The sequence below is a fragment of the Dama dama genome, chromosome 26 (genome assembly GCF_033118175.1).
Source record: "Dama dama isolate Ldn47 chromosome 26, ASM3311817v1, whole genome shotgun sequence".
In the NCBI taxonomy this organism is placed as follows: Eukaryota; Metazoa; Chordata; class Mammalia; order Artiodactyla; family Cervidae; genus Dama; species Dama dama.
The window spans coordinates 24,703,870-24,718,951 of record NC_083706.1 but is presented as its reverse complement, the minus strand read 5'-3'; the positions used below and the strand labels follow the sequence as shown (position 1 = coordinate 24,718,951).

Here is a 15,082-nt window from a genome sequence, read left to right as displayed (position 1 = left end):
CTAGTGGGAATGCAAAAATGGCATAGTCAGCTTGTAAAAAGTTTGGAAATTTCAAATAAACGTTTATCTTATGAAAGTTGGCCATACTCTTACCACGCAACCCTGCAAATTTATTCCTCGCTAGAAGTGAAAACGAGTGATATGAAAGCATATGCTCACATGAAAATCTGCACATGAATGTTTATAATAGCTTTATTCACAAATGCCCCAAACTAGAGACAATGGAAACACCTTCAACTGGTGAATGGATTAATAAGCTGTGGTATATCCACCCAGTGGACTAGTACTCAGCAACACAAAGGAATGAATACTGATGCATGCCGCAGCACAGATGAATCTAAGGTGCATTAATGCTAAGTCAAAGAGGCTAGGGTCAAAAGGCTGCATACTGCCTGATCTCATCTCTGTGACACTGTGAGAAAGGGAAAACCATCAGTACTGAAACAGACCAGTGGTTTCCAGGGGCTGGGGATGAGGACAGGAGTTACAGAGGGGCCCGAGAACATAGGAAGGGTAATGCAACTCTCCCCACTGTTGACTGTGGGGGTGGTTATATGACTCTATGTGTTGATGAAAACTCACAGAACTATACACACAAAAAAGTGAATTTTTCTGTATGCAAATTATACCTCAATTAATAAAATACGAATGAGAACAAGTTCCTCCCCACGATGAGGGGCTATTGAGGGGTTTACTCCACATGTGAACTCGCGGAATGGACTGGCGCCCCGTCACTCTTTGCAGTTAGCATGAAGTGAGTAATAAGGATGACTTCTCAGCTCTTCTAAGAGTCACATCTCAACTATGACACCTGTGCTCTCTCCCAGCTGCAGGCTTCAGAGTCTTAGGTGCTCTCTTTCTGAATCATGTTTTTTTTCCCTCCTGCTCAATATCAAAATTTGAAGATCATTTCCGGAGAAAGAAACTGGGGTAGTTTCTGAGCGTGAATAAACCCAAATCATTCTCACTCTCCTCTTCGGTGTATCAGACATGTATCATTTGCACCAATATGTTCAAAGACTGCAAACTAAATTGCTACCCAGTACTTGATTGACAAGTGATTATCATCACTGCTGTTGAAATCAATTTCCAAGGGGTACTCTGCTCTCAGAGGTTTGTTTTGCTCACTTGTCTTGCCTTGTGTTGTCTGTAGGTGTCTATCAGCTGTTCCGTATCATAAATTGCTCTCTATTAAATGGAAACTGTGGTTGTTTCCTCCTGAATTTTGATTCCTGTATTTGCTCAGGTGGAAATATAAGGAGTTCCCTATACCCCCTGATGGTCTGCTCAGGACCACTCTATGTCATTTTGTACAAAGCTGATTGAGGAGTGCAGTCTGAGCACTGATAAAGAAGCAGACCTTCCAAACCCAAGTCCTGGTGCAAAGAAGTCTCAACTTCTTTGGCTATCACTGGAAAGTGATTCTCATGCCAAAGAAGAAGTGAACATGTTTCAAACACATATGGAGCATAAATTTTCAAATAATCATGCTCTTATCTGGGAGAGAAACAAGAAGGCTAGAAAATGTGCACTGCTTTGAATCTTAAAATTATTATGTTTATGTTATTCATTATCTTTTATTTAGGGCTTTCCTGTAGGCTCAGAGGCTAAGGAATCTGCCTGCAATGCAGGAGATACAGGTTTGATCCCTGGGTTGGGCAGATCCCCTGGAGAAGGGAATGGCAACCCACTCCAGTATTCTTGCCTGGAGAATTCCATGTACAGAGGAGTCTGGTGGGCTACAGTCCCTGGGGTCGCAAAGGGTCGGACACGACTGAGCAAATAACACCACATAATATTTAAAGGTACGACTAACCAGAATTAATTTTCATGTGTTTGACCAACACATCTGCCCATGATAAACTAAACTTTTCTTTCCTAGGCTGATCTTCCAGGGTAGCAGCAGATTCAAGCAGAAATAAAGGTCACTTCCCTGTTTTGAAGGCAGTGTTCACCAATGTAATCAGCAGCATAAATGTTGCCATCAATCTAACTGGTGAAATAAATAATAATTGTAGATACCACCTCACCTCTTTTGTAAGCAGTAAGGACACACCCAGATCAAGAGCTTCCACGGGCTGAGAAAAACCCCCAGGTACCAGGTCACTAATAGCAACAGCAGGAATATATCCTTCCATCTGTCTAGGTAACACTTCGCCCTTTCCAAAGTGCTTTCACAAACATTCTTTTATTTGGTCCTCAAAGAAATCTCATGAGGTAAAACAAGTGTTTTTTCCATTATTACAAGCAAGAACATGGAGATCCAAGAGCTAGATAAAAGGCCTACCAATACCATGTAGAAGTGATGACAATCCACAGCTCCCACTTGAAATCAGAAAGATGAGTTGATACACGACACCCGCCCCCCAGCAGATTCTCCACAACACAACCAGGGTGCAGGCTCGTCCTGGAGAAATGAAGGTATACGTGTGAGAAATACTGTATCATATAACAACTGGTTGACTGGAAAACAAGAATTCAGAAGGTTTCGCTAGCAGATTGAAATTTTTAATTTTTTTTTTAACTTTTAGACTAAATAATGGATGTTGGGGCTTCACTGGTGGCTGAGCGGTAAAGAATCCACCTGCCAATTCCGAAGACATGGGTTCGATCCCTGGGTTGGGAAGATCCCCTGCAAAAAGAAATGGTAACCCACTCCAGTATTCTTGTCTGGAAAATTCCATTGACAGAGGAGCCTGATGGGCTATAGTCCATGGGATTACAAAGGAGTCGGACACAAGTTAGCAACTGAACAACAACAACAATGGATGTTGATGAGTGGAGTGCAATCCCTTCCTTGCACGTTCCTTCCTTCTTTCCCCCTCGCTCTCCTCTCCCCTTCCGTCCATCTTTCCAGCCACAGTCATTGAGCACCCTGTGTTTGTGATAAGCAATGTTGCGATGAACACAGAAATGAATCCAGCATGGACCCTGTCTTCAGGAAACCTGCAGCAGAGCAGAGGTAGAAGCTATGTGTTAATAAACACGGGGACTTCACAACACAGTCTCGTGGGTGGTGACGGAGGAAGAGACAGATGTGGGGAAGGATGAGGCTGAGAATGTGTGCGGGAGAGACCACGGAGGCTCCTGCAGGGCATGCTGTGGAATCTGCTCAGCTCTTGTTTCCAGAGCATCTACTCTGATCAAACTATACTTCTCAGTTCTGACATACACAGAAATTACTATGGCTGGTCTTCAAGGAATTGTTTATTTCCACCCATGAGGTATAATGGTAAAGAAAATCAGATTTTTACAACCCCACTAATGCTTCAAAATGCAAGCTTGGGTCTGAGAACATTTCTATTATTTTATAGGAAAACATCAGCTATGCCACTAACTAGTGATTTTGCTTCATTTTGTTTTAGGCTTGATGCAAATAACCAGTCATTAAGCTTAGTGAGAGGGACAAAACCTAGGCTTAACTACAATATGATCAAGAGCACCATGCGTGCTAAGTCACTTCAGTCGTGTCCGGCTCTTTATGACCCCATGGACTGTAGCCCGCCAGACTCCTCTGTCCATGGAATTCTCCAGGCAAGAATACTGGAATGGGTTACCATTTCCTCCTCCAAGGAATCGTCCCGACCCAGGGATCATCCTGACCCAGGGATCTAATGCACCCTGCACTGTCTCCTGCATTGGCAGGCTGGTTCTTCACCACTAACGCCACCTGGGAAGTCTTAATACCATAAATACTTGAAATATCACACACAGCTTGAAAGAAATCAGATTTTTTAAAAGGATTCAAAACCTAGCTCTGTTTAACTCAGCTAACTGCCCAATCTTAAAGCAAATGCTTTTGGTATGATCATGTAGAGTATGTTTCATGCTAAAAATTTTTCCATCTAATGATTCAACTAGCCAACACAGAAAGTGGAGTAAATTGCCTCTGTTGTCTTCCTTTCATGGCTCCCAGAACCTAATTTTCAAAGTCTGACCAAGGAAATCCAGATGCACAGGATGATGTATTTGGCTTATAAGCACTGGGAAAACTGTGGACTGAGTCTAATGGCTGTTATTCCAGCAATGCTGCTGGCTCAAACAGAGCATTTCCAGGCCAAAGAAAACGTGACGACGAGATGGTTAACCGTTAAAACAAAATCAAGAGAAAATTGACAATTCACAGTCATCCTTGGCCATCTTCTGGGTGCATGACTAAAACAAAGAAGCAGAACACAGATCCAAACACCGAGTTCTGAGCAAAAAGAACGATTCCCCCACTGTGAAATGGGGTAAGTCATTCTGCTCTGCTGTCCCCACAGAACTCCAGAGGGGCTCTGAGGGGGACGGAGTGAGCCTCCAGAGAGGTGTGGGGTGCCAAAGGCATTACCACTGCTCCCCCAGCCCCACCAGCACAGTTCTGACCACCCCCGCTCACCTGAGCCCCACAGCCCTCACCTGTGTTCATTACACATGGTCTTGTTATATTTTTTTAAAAAATGAAGCTTAGTGAACTCCTAAATTGATTGCTTCAACCTCAGAAATAATGGCTGAGAAAAGTAAATATAAAAGCATATCCTAAAGGTAACTGAGGATATACTTCTCTTTTCTCAGTGACCTAAGACTCTGAATTTACTAGAGGCTTCCAAAAAGACAAAAATCAAATGATTTAAGTACTCTTTGCTGATATCTACTACTCATCAAGTTCTCTGACTGTGTAAATTCATACTACAGGAAGTTAAACGAGCAGGTGAACTTGTTGAGTGATCGCTGGTGGTCTGTAAGGGAAAATTCATTTCTTCCAGCAGTGGAGGTCTGCTTCTCAAGCTCTTGATGTCTAGATGGGGAAGAACTGCTCCCAATCAAAGGAGTTTCAGGAATTGGGTAGAAAGATACACACGGTACAGAGGTGGACAAAAGGCAATCACTGGACTCCCTCTCCAGCTCCCACAAAGGCAAGCTTGATGCTCCTGGGGAAGCGAGGCACCGAAAAGGTGCTTGGAAGAAGGAGACCAGAGATGATCTCCACGACATCACCACTCCTCTCTGAGGATGAAAGCAGAGCTGCCCCCACCACCACTGCTTAGAGTCTCCTCCCAGGAGGTTAGAGGCTGAAGAGCCAAGTTCCTGCATCACCAGCTTCTTCTAAAACCTAGTAAAGTCCTATATAATGAGTCCCGAGACTCTGCATACTTAATGTTTCCATGACACACAGCATATAACTCTGGCTGCAATAACTGTAGTTACGAATCCTTTTAGTAATAATAATAATAACAAAAACCCTAACATTAATTGCCTATTATGTGCCTGGCTTTTTCCCTCACACATTTAAATCAAAAGCTTACTATTGTTACTGCTATTTTACCCCCACTCTGAACACAAAGGATCAGAAAAGCCATGAGACTTGACCAAGTCTACACAACTAAAGAATGACAAGTTTGTGACTCAAACCACACTTCTGCCATTACACCTCCAAGCTTCTTTATGTCTGAAAGTGAAAGTGTTAGTCACTCAGTCATGTCCTGCTCTTTGTGACCCCACGGACTATAGACCACCAGGCTCCACTGTCCATGGGATTCTCCAGGCAAGAATACTGGAGTGGGTAGCCATTCCCTTCTCCAGGGGATCTTCTCAACCCGGGGATCAAACCCAGGTCTCTCATGTTGCAGGCAAATTCTTTGCTGTCTAAGCCACCAGGAAAGTCCCCTATCTAGCAACTAGAAATGGTTCCTATGATATGTTCTATGATATTTTTAGCTCTAAAAATGAGCCTTCCAACCAGAAAATACTTAGAATGCTTCCCTTTTAGTTACAGGGTCAGAACACCTGGACTGGAATTCTCACTTCCCCATTCACTCGCTCTGTATGCCTGTGAAACTTGCTTAATCCCTCTAAGGGTCATTTTCTTTATTTATAAACCAGGAATAACAGTAGTGCTGTACCAGAATAAAGGGCTGTGAAAATTAAATGAGATAATAATACAAAACACTTAGCACCATGCTCCCTTTAGCACAGTGCTCCCCTTGCATTATTCAATAAAATTAGGTACAATTATAGTTTTGATTTAAATGAAATCAACACTACACCCCTCCTTCAATTTATCAGGCTGTAAGGCTATTTGTTTATGAGCTCCCTGCTGAGGGCTCTATAAGCATATATGATGTGAGCAACCTATTCACTTTATACAATTGGAATGACTGCAAATAAGAAAGGTATGCACCATTCTATATAGCTTACATTCATATTCTTTTGCAACTAAATAACATTCCTTCCTAAGAGAAGGGCTACTGCTCATGAATCTGATAAAAAGCCTTCAAGCAGACTATTATAAACAGACAGTAGTTGAAACAGAAGATACAGATGGTTTTAAGTTTCTATTAAGCTATTACGGCTTCCCTGACAGCTCAGTTTGGAAAAGAGTCAACCTGCAGAGCAGGAGACCCTGGTTCAATCCCAGGGTGGAGAAGACCGCTGGAGAAGGGATAGGCTGCCCACTCCAGTATTCTTGGGCTTCCCTTATGGCTCAGCTGGTAAAGAATCCGCCTGCAATGTGGGAGACCTGGGTTCAATCTCTGGATTGGGAAGATCCCCTGGAGAAGGGAAAGACTACCCTGTTTCCATTCTAAGAGTGGTGCTTTTGTATTTCCCGCAACTATTTACGTTTCTTCATGCACCACACTAAAAGGGAAGCACTGAAAGGAGTGATTTTTCTGTACTTGAAAATCACAATGGATAAAAATAATCACATCAAGTTTAGTGTATACAGACAACTTCCCAGGAACATATCAACATCAGAACACGTGTTATGCACGTGTGGTAGATGTCACAGTCCTTCACAGCCTCAGCTTCATTCTTATCTTCCTGGTGGAAACCATTAGGTACCTTCCATCACAGTGCTTCTTTCCATCCATTCATTGTCTAATACTCAAAGGACTTGAGATAATTAATGGCAAAAAAAAAAAATACAGTAAAAGGTCCACTACAAGTAAAAAAAATCAGGATGAAGAAAACACATAAATTACAGTAGCAAGTAAAGAACAGAAGGAAATAAAGATCACAGAAAGGCAGATCATGAGAGCCATGAAATGGATTTGAGCTTCCTGAGATTCAGTGAAATGGGAAGCATGGTAGTTCCTCCTGTCAAGAGAAGAAAGAGCAAATCTGGTTCCTTTAAGGATCGGAGTGACTGCTCCACTGCTGACCGCTCCCACAGGACTCAGGCCACATCCACTCCCCCTAACCTCGCCTATTCCTCCAGCCTTTCTGGGAAGAGCAGCCCCTTCACTTCTCCCCTTCAGCTAATTGCCCATCTCACATTCTAGATGGTTCCAGTGGGACTGCTGGTCTACCAGGGCTACCTCTGGATCACATGATACATGTATGCATTTTTTTCAAGTATCTTACTCAACATACTTCACTTCTAATGCTCAAAAATTTTTCTTAAGATACATTTTTTAGTATACAAAGGTACTTTATGCCGTAATACATAATACATAAACGTCTCTGATATGCTCAACACCCTCTAGGGTCATGTAGCTTACAACCTGTGTCTTCCCTTAGATTTTATATATGGGAATTAGAAGAGAAGAACTTATTCTACTGGAATGCTGAAAAATGCTCCCCAGAGCTGATACAAGTCCTGCCCCCACTGAGTAAAGCCTGAGAAGGTGAGGATGCAGAGGTTGCCTGAAGCCACAGCCCCCACCATGTATCCCATACTTGAAGGCAAATTTATTCTTTTTTATTAAAAGGGAAAATTAATTGGGTCACATATGCAAACAAGAAAGGCGGAGAGCTGACCTTGAGACTGACTTAGAGACACCGTCAGCCTTCTGTCTCTCCATCTCTTCTTTCAGCTTCTGCATGCTCATGCTCTCAGGCTTCGCTTGCTGGTGGGGGCTGTGGCTTCAGGCAACCTCTGCGTCCTCACCTTCTCAGGCTCTACTGAGTGGGGACAGGGCTTCCAGCAGCTCTGGGGAGCACTGTTCACCATTCCAGTAGAGTAAGTTCTTCTCGTCTAATTCCCATATATGAAATCTCAGGGAAGATACAGGTTGTAAGCTACATGAGCCTAGAGGGCACTGTATGTATCAGAGACGCTGCAATCTACGTATTATGACATAAAGTACCTTCAGGTATTTGACAGCCTGGGTAGTTCAGCTGGTAAAGAATCCACCTGGAATGCAGGAGACTCCGGTTCGATTCCTGGGTCAGGAAGATCCCCTGGAAAAGGGATAGGCTACCCACTCCAGTATTCTTGGGTTTCCCTGGTGGCTCAGCCAGTGAAAAATCCACCCACATGCGGGAGAACTAAGTTCAATCCCTGGGTTGAGAAGATCCCCTGGAGGAGGGCATGGCAACCCACTCCAGTATTCTTGCCTGGAGAATCCCCATGGACAGAGGAGCCTGGCGGGCCACAGTCTGTAGGGCAGCAAAGGGTCAGACGCGACCCAGCAACTCAGCGCAGCAGCCTGTGACTTCCCAGCCTCTAGCCTCTCACTCACTGCCTTGGCTTTCTTTGCTGCCCTTCTCTATCTCTGCTCTGACTGACTGCTCCCCAGATCCCTGAAAGAATTCCTCAGGTTTTCAGTTTACTGCCTGCCTTGTCTCCTGGCATCTGAGCCTTTGGTTCCCCTTAATCCCCAAAGTCATGGACACAGCTGATCACTCCTAAACACTCATCCCCACCTGCAAGCTCCCACCTAACTCACTAACCTGTCCCTATATCTGTACTGAATGTGAACACCATTCATTTCAAATGAGTCTATGTGAGAAAAGCCTTAAAAAAAACAAAAGTAAAAAAAAAAAAAAAAGAAACAAAAGTAGAATCACAGATATAGAAAACAAATGTATGGTTACCAGGGGCAGGAGGATAAATTAGGAGGTTGAGACTGACATGTTCATAACACTACATATAAAACAGATAACTAATAAGAATCTACTATACAGCACAGGGAACTCTACTCAATCTTCTGTATTCGCCTGTAAGGGAAAAGAATCTTAAAAATGAGTGGGTATATGTGTATGTATAACTGATATACTTTGCCGTACACCTGAAACTAACACAGCATCGTATATCAACCATGCTCCAATACATTTTTTTTTAAATTTCAAATAAGTGAACTGGTTAAAAGAAATATTTGCCAAAATTATGTCAATTTTATCTCAATAAAACTGCAGGGAAAAGAAATATTCACCAAAGAAATCACAGTAAAGACTGCAGAACACATACTTAACAAACTTCAACAGAACATATTATTTTTAAAACATTTCCATAAACTGTAAATTAGTCTAAAATAACTTGCTGTTTTAAAGTTAAATTGATCTGGGTGAGGATCTTCCTTAGAAACATCTTTAATAATTAGTCTGAATTACTGTAACAAATCTAATTTTTTTTTTAAAAAGTTCCTTCAAAACACGTTTAACTAATTCCCTGTGTAAAATACTCTGTTAAAATAACTGGTGTAATTCCTATTTTCTTGACTGGATCCTACCTGACACAAACTATTTCCCCCCACAATGTTGTATTTACAGAGGCCTAAGCCATGAATGACAAAGACAACAGATACAAAGTTAAAAGCAGCTAGAAGTCTGATTTTTAAAAAAAATTAAAACTGCATATTTCATGAACTTGTTTCCTCATAAAACAATTTGTTTAATATATTTTAAATTTAATATTCAAATTTCATATAGTTTTACATATCTTTTTAGGTTGTCTTTATAAAGCCTAAAAATCTGTGTATCTAATTTTATATTGAAGTATAGTGTATGTTACACAGTAGGGGGTATACAACAGCATCACAATGAATTTTTATCTTAAATTCACTATACCCATATTATAGAAAATTAATTTAAAATTGATGTAAATCTGGACAAAATGCTTTCATAAAAATTTCATTCATGAAGACAATCATACAACACACAGTATGCCTTGGCTTGTTACCTCTAGGACTTATTGATACCAAACACTCACTATTAATGGGCTTCCCTTGTAGCTCAGCTGGTAAAGAATCTGCCTGCAAAGCAGGAGACCTGGGTTCGATCCCTGGGTTGGGAATATTCCCTGGAGAAGGGAACAGCTACCCACTCCAGCATTCCGGCCTAGAGAATTCCATGGACTGTATAGTCCATGGGGTCGCAAAGAGTCCAACGTGACTGAGTGACTTTCACTTCACCTCACTTCTTCACTCACTATTACTATGGAGTTCAATATTCAGTATTTTATGTGGTGCTTAGGTAAGATAACAATGTATCTAGACAAGAACCCAAAGTTGTCTATTTCTATTTTAAAGCAAGTTTGTTGATCCTAAAGGTACTAATTTAAAATAGGCATTAACAGTCATTATAAAATATGAATTAATAAAGAGGCATTTTTTTTTTCATAAAAATTTTGGTCTTCCATTTAAAGAAAGACTTCCCTGGTGGCTCAGATGGTAAAGTGTCTGCCAACAATGCAGGAGACCTGAGTTTGATCCCTGGGTCGGGAAGATCCTCTGGAGAAGGAAATGGCAACCCACTCCAGTACTCTTGCCTGGAAAATACCATGGATGGAGGAGCCTGGTAAGCTACAGTCCATGGGGTCACAAAGAGTTGGACATGACTGAGCGACTTCACTTTACTTCACTTTAAAGAAAAAGTTTGATGGCTAAAAATAGTCTGAAAACTCTGCCTTAAACTATCTTCTTTTAGGGAACGTATTAAGAATTATTAAGGTAGAATCTGATTGTAACTTCTTTCTGCTTTAGGGCTTCACTCCAGTATTTTCATTATTTAAAACAAGAGCTGTGCAAATATAATTAGAATACTACTGGGTTTAATGTAGCTTCACCATTTGACTCCTAAAATCACCAAAAGAAAATGAGTTAAAATGAACACTCACCGTCTTAGTTCTACCACCCTGAAGCCATAGAGAATATCTTCTTTCCCTTCCACATTAAAGAATCCTCCAAATATTTTAAGACAATTAATTGACCATCCTAGCTAAGCAGCTGGAGTCTGTAAGCCTTCCTCTTATGATATGGTTTCCAGCCTCCTCACCATCCTGGCCTCCTCAGGACACAATCCTGATTGTCAGAATTCTAAATAAGGTCTGACTGCTACAGATCTAGATAGAAAGTTTTAGATTAACAGATCATCTGCTTGCCAGTTTATTAGTTATCATAAGCATCAATCAAAACTCTTCAAAAGCTAAGCTTCACAGCTAAATTTAGCTAAATATTTTAAATGCTTAGAAAGTGTGAATTTTATTTTTGCTCTAACAGTCAGATGTAAGATATCAAATTGAAACTTGGTATAATTCACATGGCAAATGCCAACACCAACTATCTAACCACAAAGTTCGGGTAGGGGGACACAGGCTGCTGAGATGCATTAAAAAAGTGAATCACCCTTTTCCATCGGATTCTTACCAACTGGGTGAGTTCTTTCTTGGGAATATGTACTCAAAGCATCCTGTGTTTACACCACTTTCTCCCAGCACTCTAATTTTTATGTATACATGTTTGAGGTTAACAAATGTCCTTGACTAAAGTCATAAGTTTCAGGGGACAGTGTGCAGAAACAGAAAATTGTAAGCCTCAAATATCTTTGACTCAGCCTTTAGTAAAATTAACATTATTTATATCCTAGTTGGCATAGACTATACTGATTCTTTATGGGTCATTATATAATTAAAACTACACTTACTCTTTATATTTTCATCATCTAGTTCAGTTTTTGCCTATGACTATTTGCTAAGGGCAAACAACAGTACTCTATGACAGAAAGGTTGGCTTTGTAGTTCCAAGGTCTGCTAACTTGTACCTTTGACATTATAAACGTTTGTTAAGGAAAACTACATTTGCTAAAGTGTCTGTTGTAGAAACTGTGATTGCCTCAGTCACGCTGTAACCACTGCCTGTGATAAGGGCTTGAGGTAACTTCTACTCTGGGTGGTAATTAACTCACTTTCACTGGACTTGGCTGATAACTTCCCTGAAATGAATGGGTGTGACTTTGCTTGTTAGACGGAGAGCATCATGATCTTTCATCCCCAACATTCTCCCTTCAGGGCATGATAAATACTGGAACCCAACACATCTCTTTTTAAAGAATCAAATGAATTTTAAGAAGGAATCCTCCAACAATAAGGACCATGCATCATCATTGTCTCTTCCTAACACTTGGCTCAAAGCATTCCAAATGGGATGTGCTCAACAGTACTTACCAGGTGAAGTGAGCTGAATTACTCCTCCTAACAGCTCCCATAAATTTCATTGCCACTAAAATGGAACATGAAAGTTCATAAGAAATCAAAGACTTCTGGCTTCTTCACCAGGTTTAGAAACATCTGTTCCAGAATGGATGTACTCTGAGACACACTCAGTATCTTCCAGAATATATCGGAAGCCTTTTGGTTGCAGGTGATAATTTAACCCAAGAAAGTTAAACAGAAAAACAGGGGAAGGATTTATTGCTTCACAAAATACAGGTCTTAGTCACAGCTGAGCTCAGAGACTCAAACAATACCATCAGGACTGTCTCTTTTTCTCTCTCCTTCTCTGGCCTCTTTCTTCCGTGCTTCACTCTCAGGAAGATTCCCCCTAACTCCCTATCAGCTAGCAATCTTGTGCTTACATCCCTTTCAGTCACAACCCAAAAGGAAGACAGATCCTTCATCAACTCTTAAGAAAGACTCTGGTCAACTCCGCGTGGACCACATGTCCCTCGAACATGTCCACATGTCCCAGGGCAAGGAAGCCTAATGTCATGATGGACAGACCCCCCCAGAGAAGGGGAGGGAGTCCCCCAAAGGAAGGGCAGCTACACAGATAAATGCCGTAAGGCTGCTCAACAACTAAAGGCCCGAAATCCTGAGTCCCTTTCTTCCCTTCCTGGCCATGATGGAAATAAAAACAGAGTCTCCAGGCCGACATCTAAGATGACTACAGTTGTATAGTACGGTCTCATTCATTGCAGAGATTTACTGGGTCTATAATGAGCTGATAATCAAATCCCAAATCATCAGAAACAAACTATCTTCAGATTTGACTCAAATTTATAAAATAGTACAAATGATATGTTTAACTCATCCCACACAGAAAGACTCAGTTATTTGTCAGCATTACTTTGCCAACAAAAGTCCATCTAGTCAAAGCTATGGTTTTTCCAGTAGTCATGTATGGATGTGCAAGTTGGACCATAAAGGAAGCTAAGCACCAAAGAATTCATGCTTTTGAACTGTGGTGTTAGAGAAGACTCTTGAGAGTCTCTTGGACGGCAAGGAGATCAAACCAGTCAATCCTAAAGGAAATCAACCCTCAATACTCACTGATATTGACCTGAAGCTCCAATATTTTGGTCACCTCTTTTGCAAAGAGTTGATTCATTGGAAAAGACCCTGATGCTGAGAAAGACTGAGGGCAGAAGGAGAAGGGGGAAACAGGATGAAATGAAAGGATGGCATCACTGACTCAATCAACATGAGTTTCAGCAAGCTCTGGGAGTTGGTGATGGACAGGGAAGCCTGGCGTGCTGCAGTCCATGGGGTTGCAAAGAGTCAGACATGACTGAGTGGCTGAACTGAACACAGAATGACTGTACTGAAACATATTTCATATATAAGTCTGGCTCTGGAATGAAGCCGCTGTTTGTTCCTGCAAAACCACTGGGCTTCAGTTTCCTCACCTTTGAGGGTTTTAAACTAGGCAATAATCCTGAAGGAAATCGGCCCTGAATATTCATTGGAAGGACTGGTACTTAAGCTGAAGCTCCAATACATTAGCCACCTGATGTGAAGAACTGACTCATTGGAAAAGACGCTGATGCTGGGAAAGATTGAAGGCAGGAGAAGGGGACGACAGAGGATGAGATGGTTGGATGGCATCACCAACTCAATGGACATGAGTTTGAGCAAGCTCTGGGAGATAGTGAAAGACAGGGAAGCCTGGCGTGCTGCAGTCCATGGGCTCGCAAAGAGTTGGACATAACTGAGAGACTGAACTGAACTGAATACTGGAGTGGGTTGCCATTTCTTCCTCCAGGGGATCTCCCCAGCCCAAGGATCGAACCTGAGTTTCCTGCGTCTCCTGTGTTGGCAGGTGGGTTCTTTACCACTGTGCCACCTGGGAAGCCCTGTAAGGTTTAGGGCTAAGCAAAACATTCTTGTTTGGACTTGACCCTGAAAGCACAACCCATGAAAGGAAAACCTGATACATTGGACTTCATCAGAATTGAAACTTTTGCTCTGCGGAAGATGTTGCCAGTGGGAAAGGGGAAGGAGAGAAAAGGTAAGAATGGGAACTAAGAGGTACAAATTACTCTTACATAAAAAAATTATAAAATAAGCTGCAAGGATATATTGTATAGCACAGAGAATATAGCCAGTATTTTGTGATAGCTTTAAATGGAGCATAATCTATAAAACATTGAATCACTGTTGTATATCTGAAAATGAATACTGTAAATCAACTATCCTTTAATAAAAATAAACCAGTTAATCAAAAAAAAAAAGTAAAATGTCTATGCACTATTTAAACACATACTTACAAAATTAAGATATGTTTCTTGTTAAAACACATACTGTGTGTGTCTGTGTGTGTGTGTCTGTGTGTGTATCTGTGTATCTTTTTGTGTCTGTGTGTATCTGTGTCTCTGTGTGTCTGTGTCTGTGTGTCTGTGTGTGTATCTGTGTGTGTCTGTGTGTCTCTGTCTGTGTGTGTGTCTGTGTGTCTGTGTCTCTGTGTGTGTCTGTATGTGTGTATCTGTGTCTCTGTGTGTATGTGTGTGTATGTGTGTCTGTGTGTGTGTGTCTGTGTGTGTGTGTCTGTGTGTGTATCTGTGTCTCTGTGTGTATGTGTGTCTGTGTGTGTGTCTGTGTATCTGTGTCTGTGTGTGTGTGTCTGTGTATCTGTGTCTGTGTGTGTGTATGTGTGTGTGTGTCTGTGTGTGTATCTGTGTCTGTGTGTGTATCTGTGTGTGTCTGTGTGTCTCTGTGTGTGTGTGTGTCTGTGTGTGTATCTGTGTGTGTCTGTGTGTCTCTGTGTGTGTGTGTGTCTGTGTGTCTGTGTTATCTGTGTATCTGTGTGTGTCTGTGTGTGTGTATCTGTGTCTCTGTGTGTATGTGTGTGTGTGTGTGTCTGTGTGTGTCTGTGTATCTGTGTCT

The 15,082-nt window shown here is 41.6% G+C and overlaps 1 protein-coding gene across 8 annotated transcripts in view; it reads right to left on the bottom strand.

Moving 5' to 3' along the window:
• AKAP7 (A-kinase anchoring protein 7) overlaps positions 1–15,082 on the bottom strand; it is a 130,949-nt gene that overhangs the window by 17,101 nt on the left and 98,766 nt on the right. The window contains exons 8-9 of one of the 8 annotated variants that reach the window (XM_061130609.1): positions 12,146–12,200; positions 2,288–2,407 (exon numbers count right to left, since the gene is read on the bottom strand). The exons of 3 other annotated variants lie outside the window; for them this stretch is intronic. In XM_061130609.1, coding sequence (XP_060986592.1) covers positions 2,288–2,407; positions 12,146–12,200 — 175 coding nt within the window. Of the gene's footprint in view, positions 1–2,287; positions 2,408–2,557; positions 2,947–12,145; positions 12,201–15,082 lie in introns of those variants that run through there. 4 more of the 8 variants (XM_061130606.1, XM_061130605.1, XM_061130611.1 and 1 more) reach the window with 4 other exon arrangements.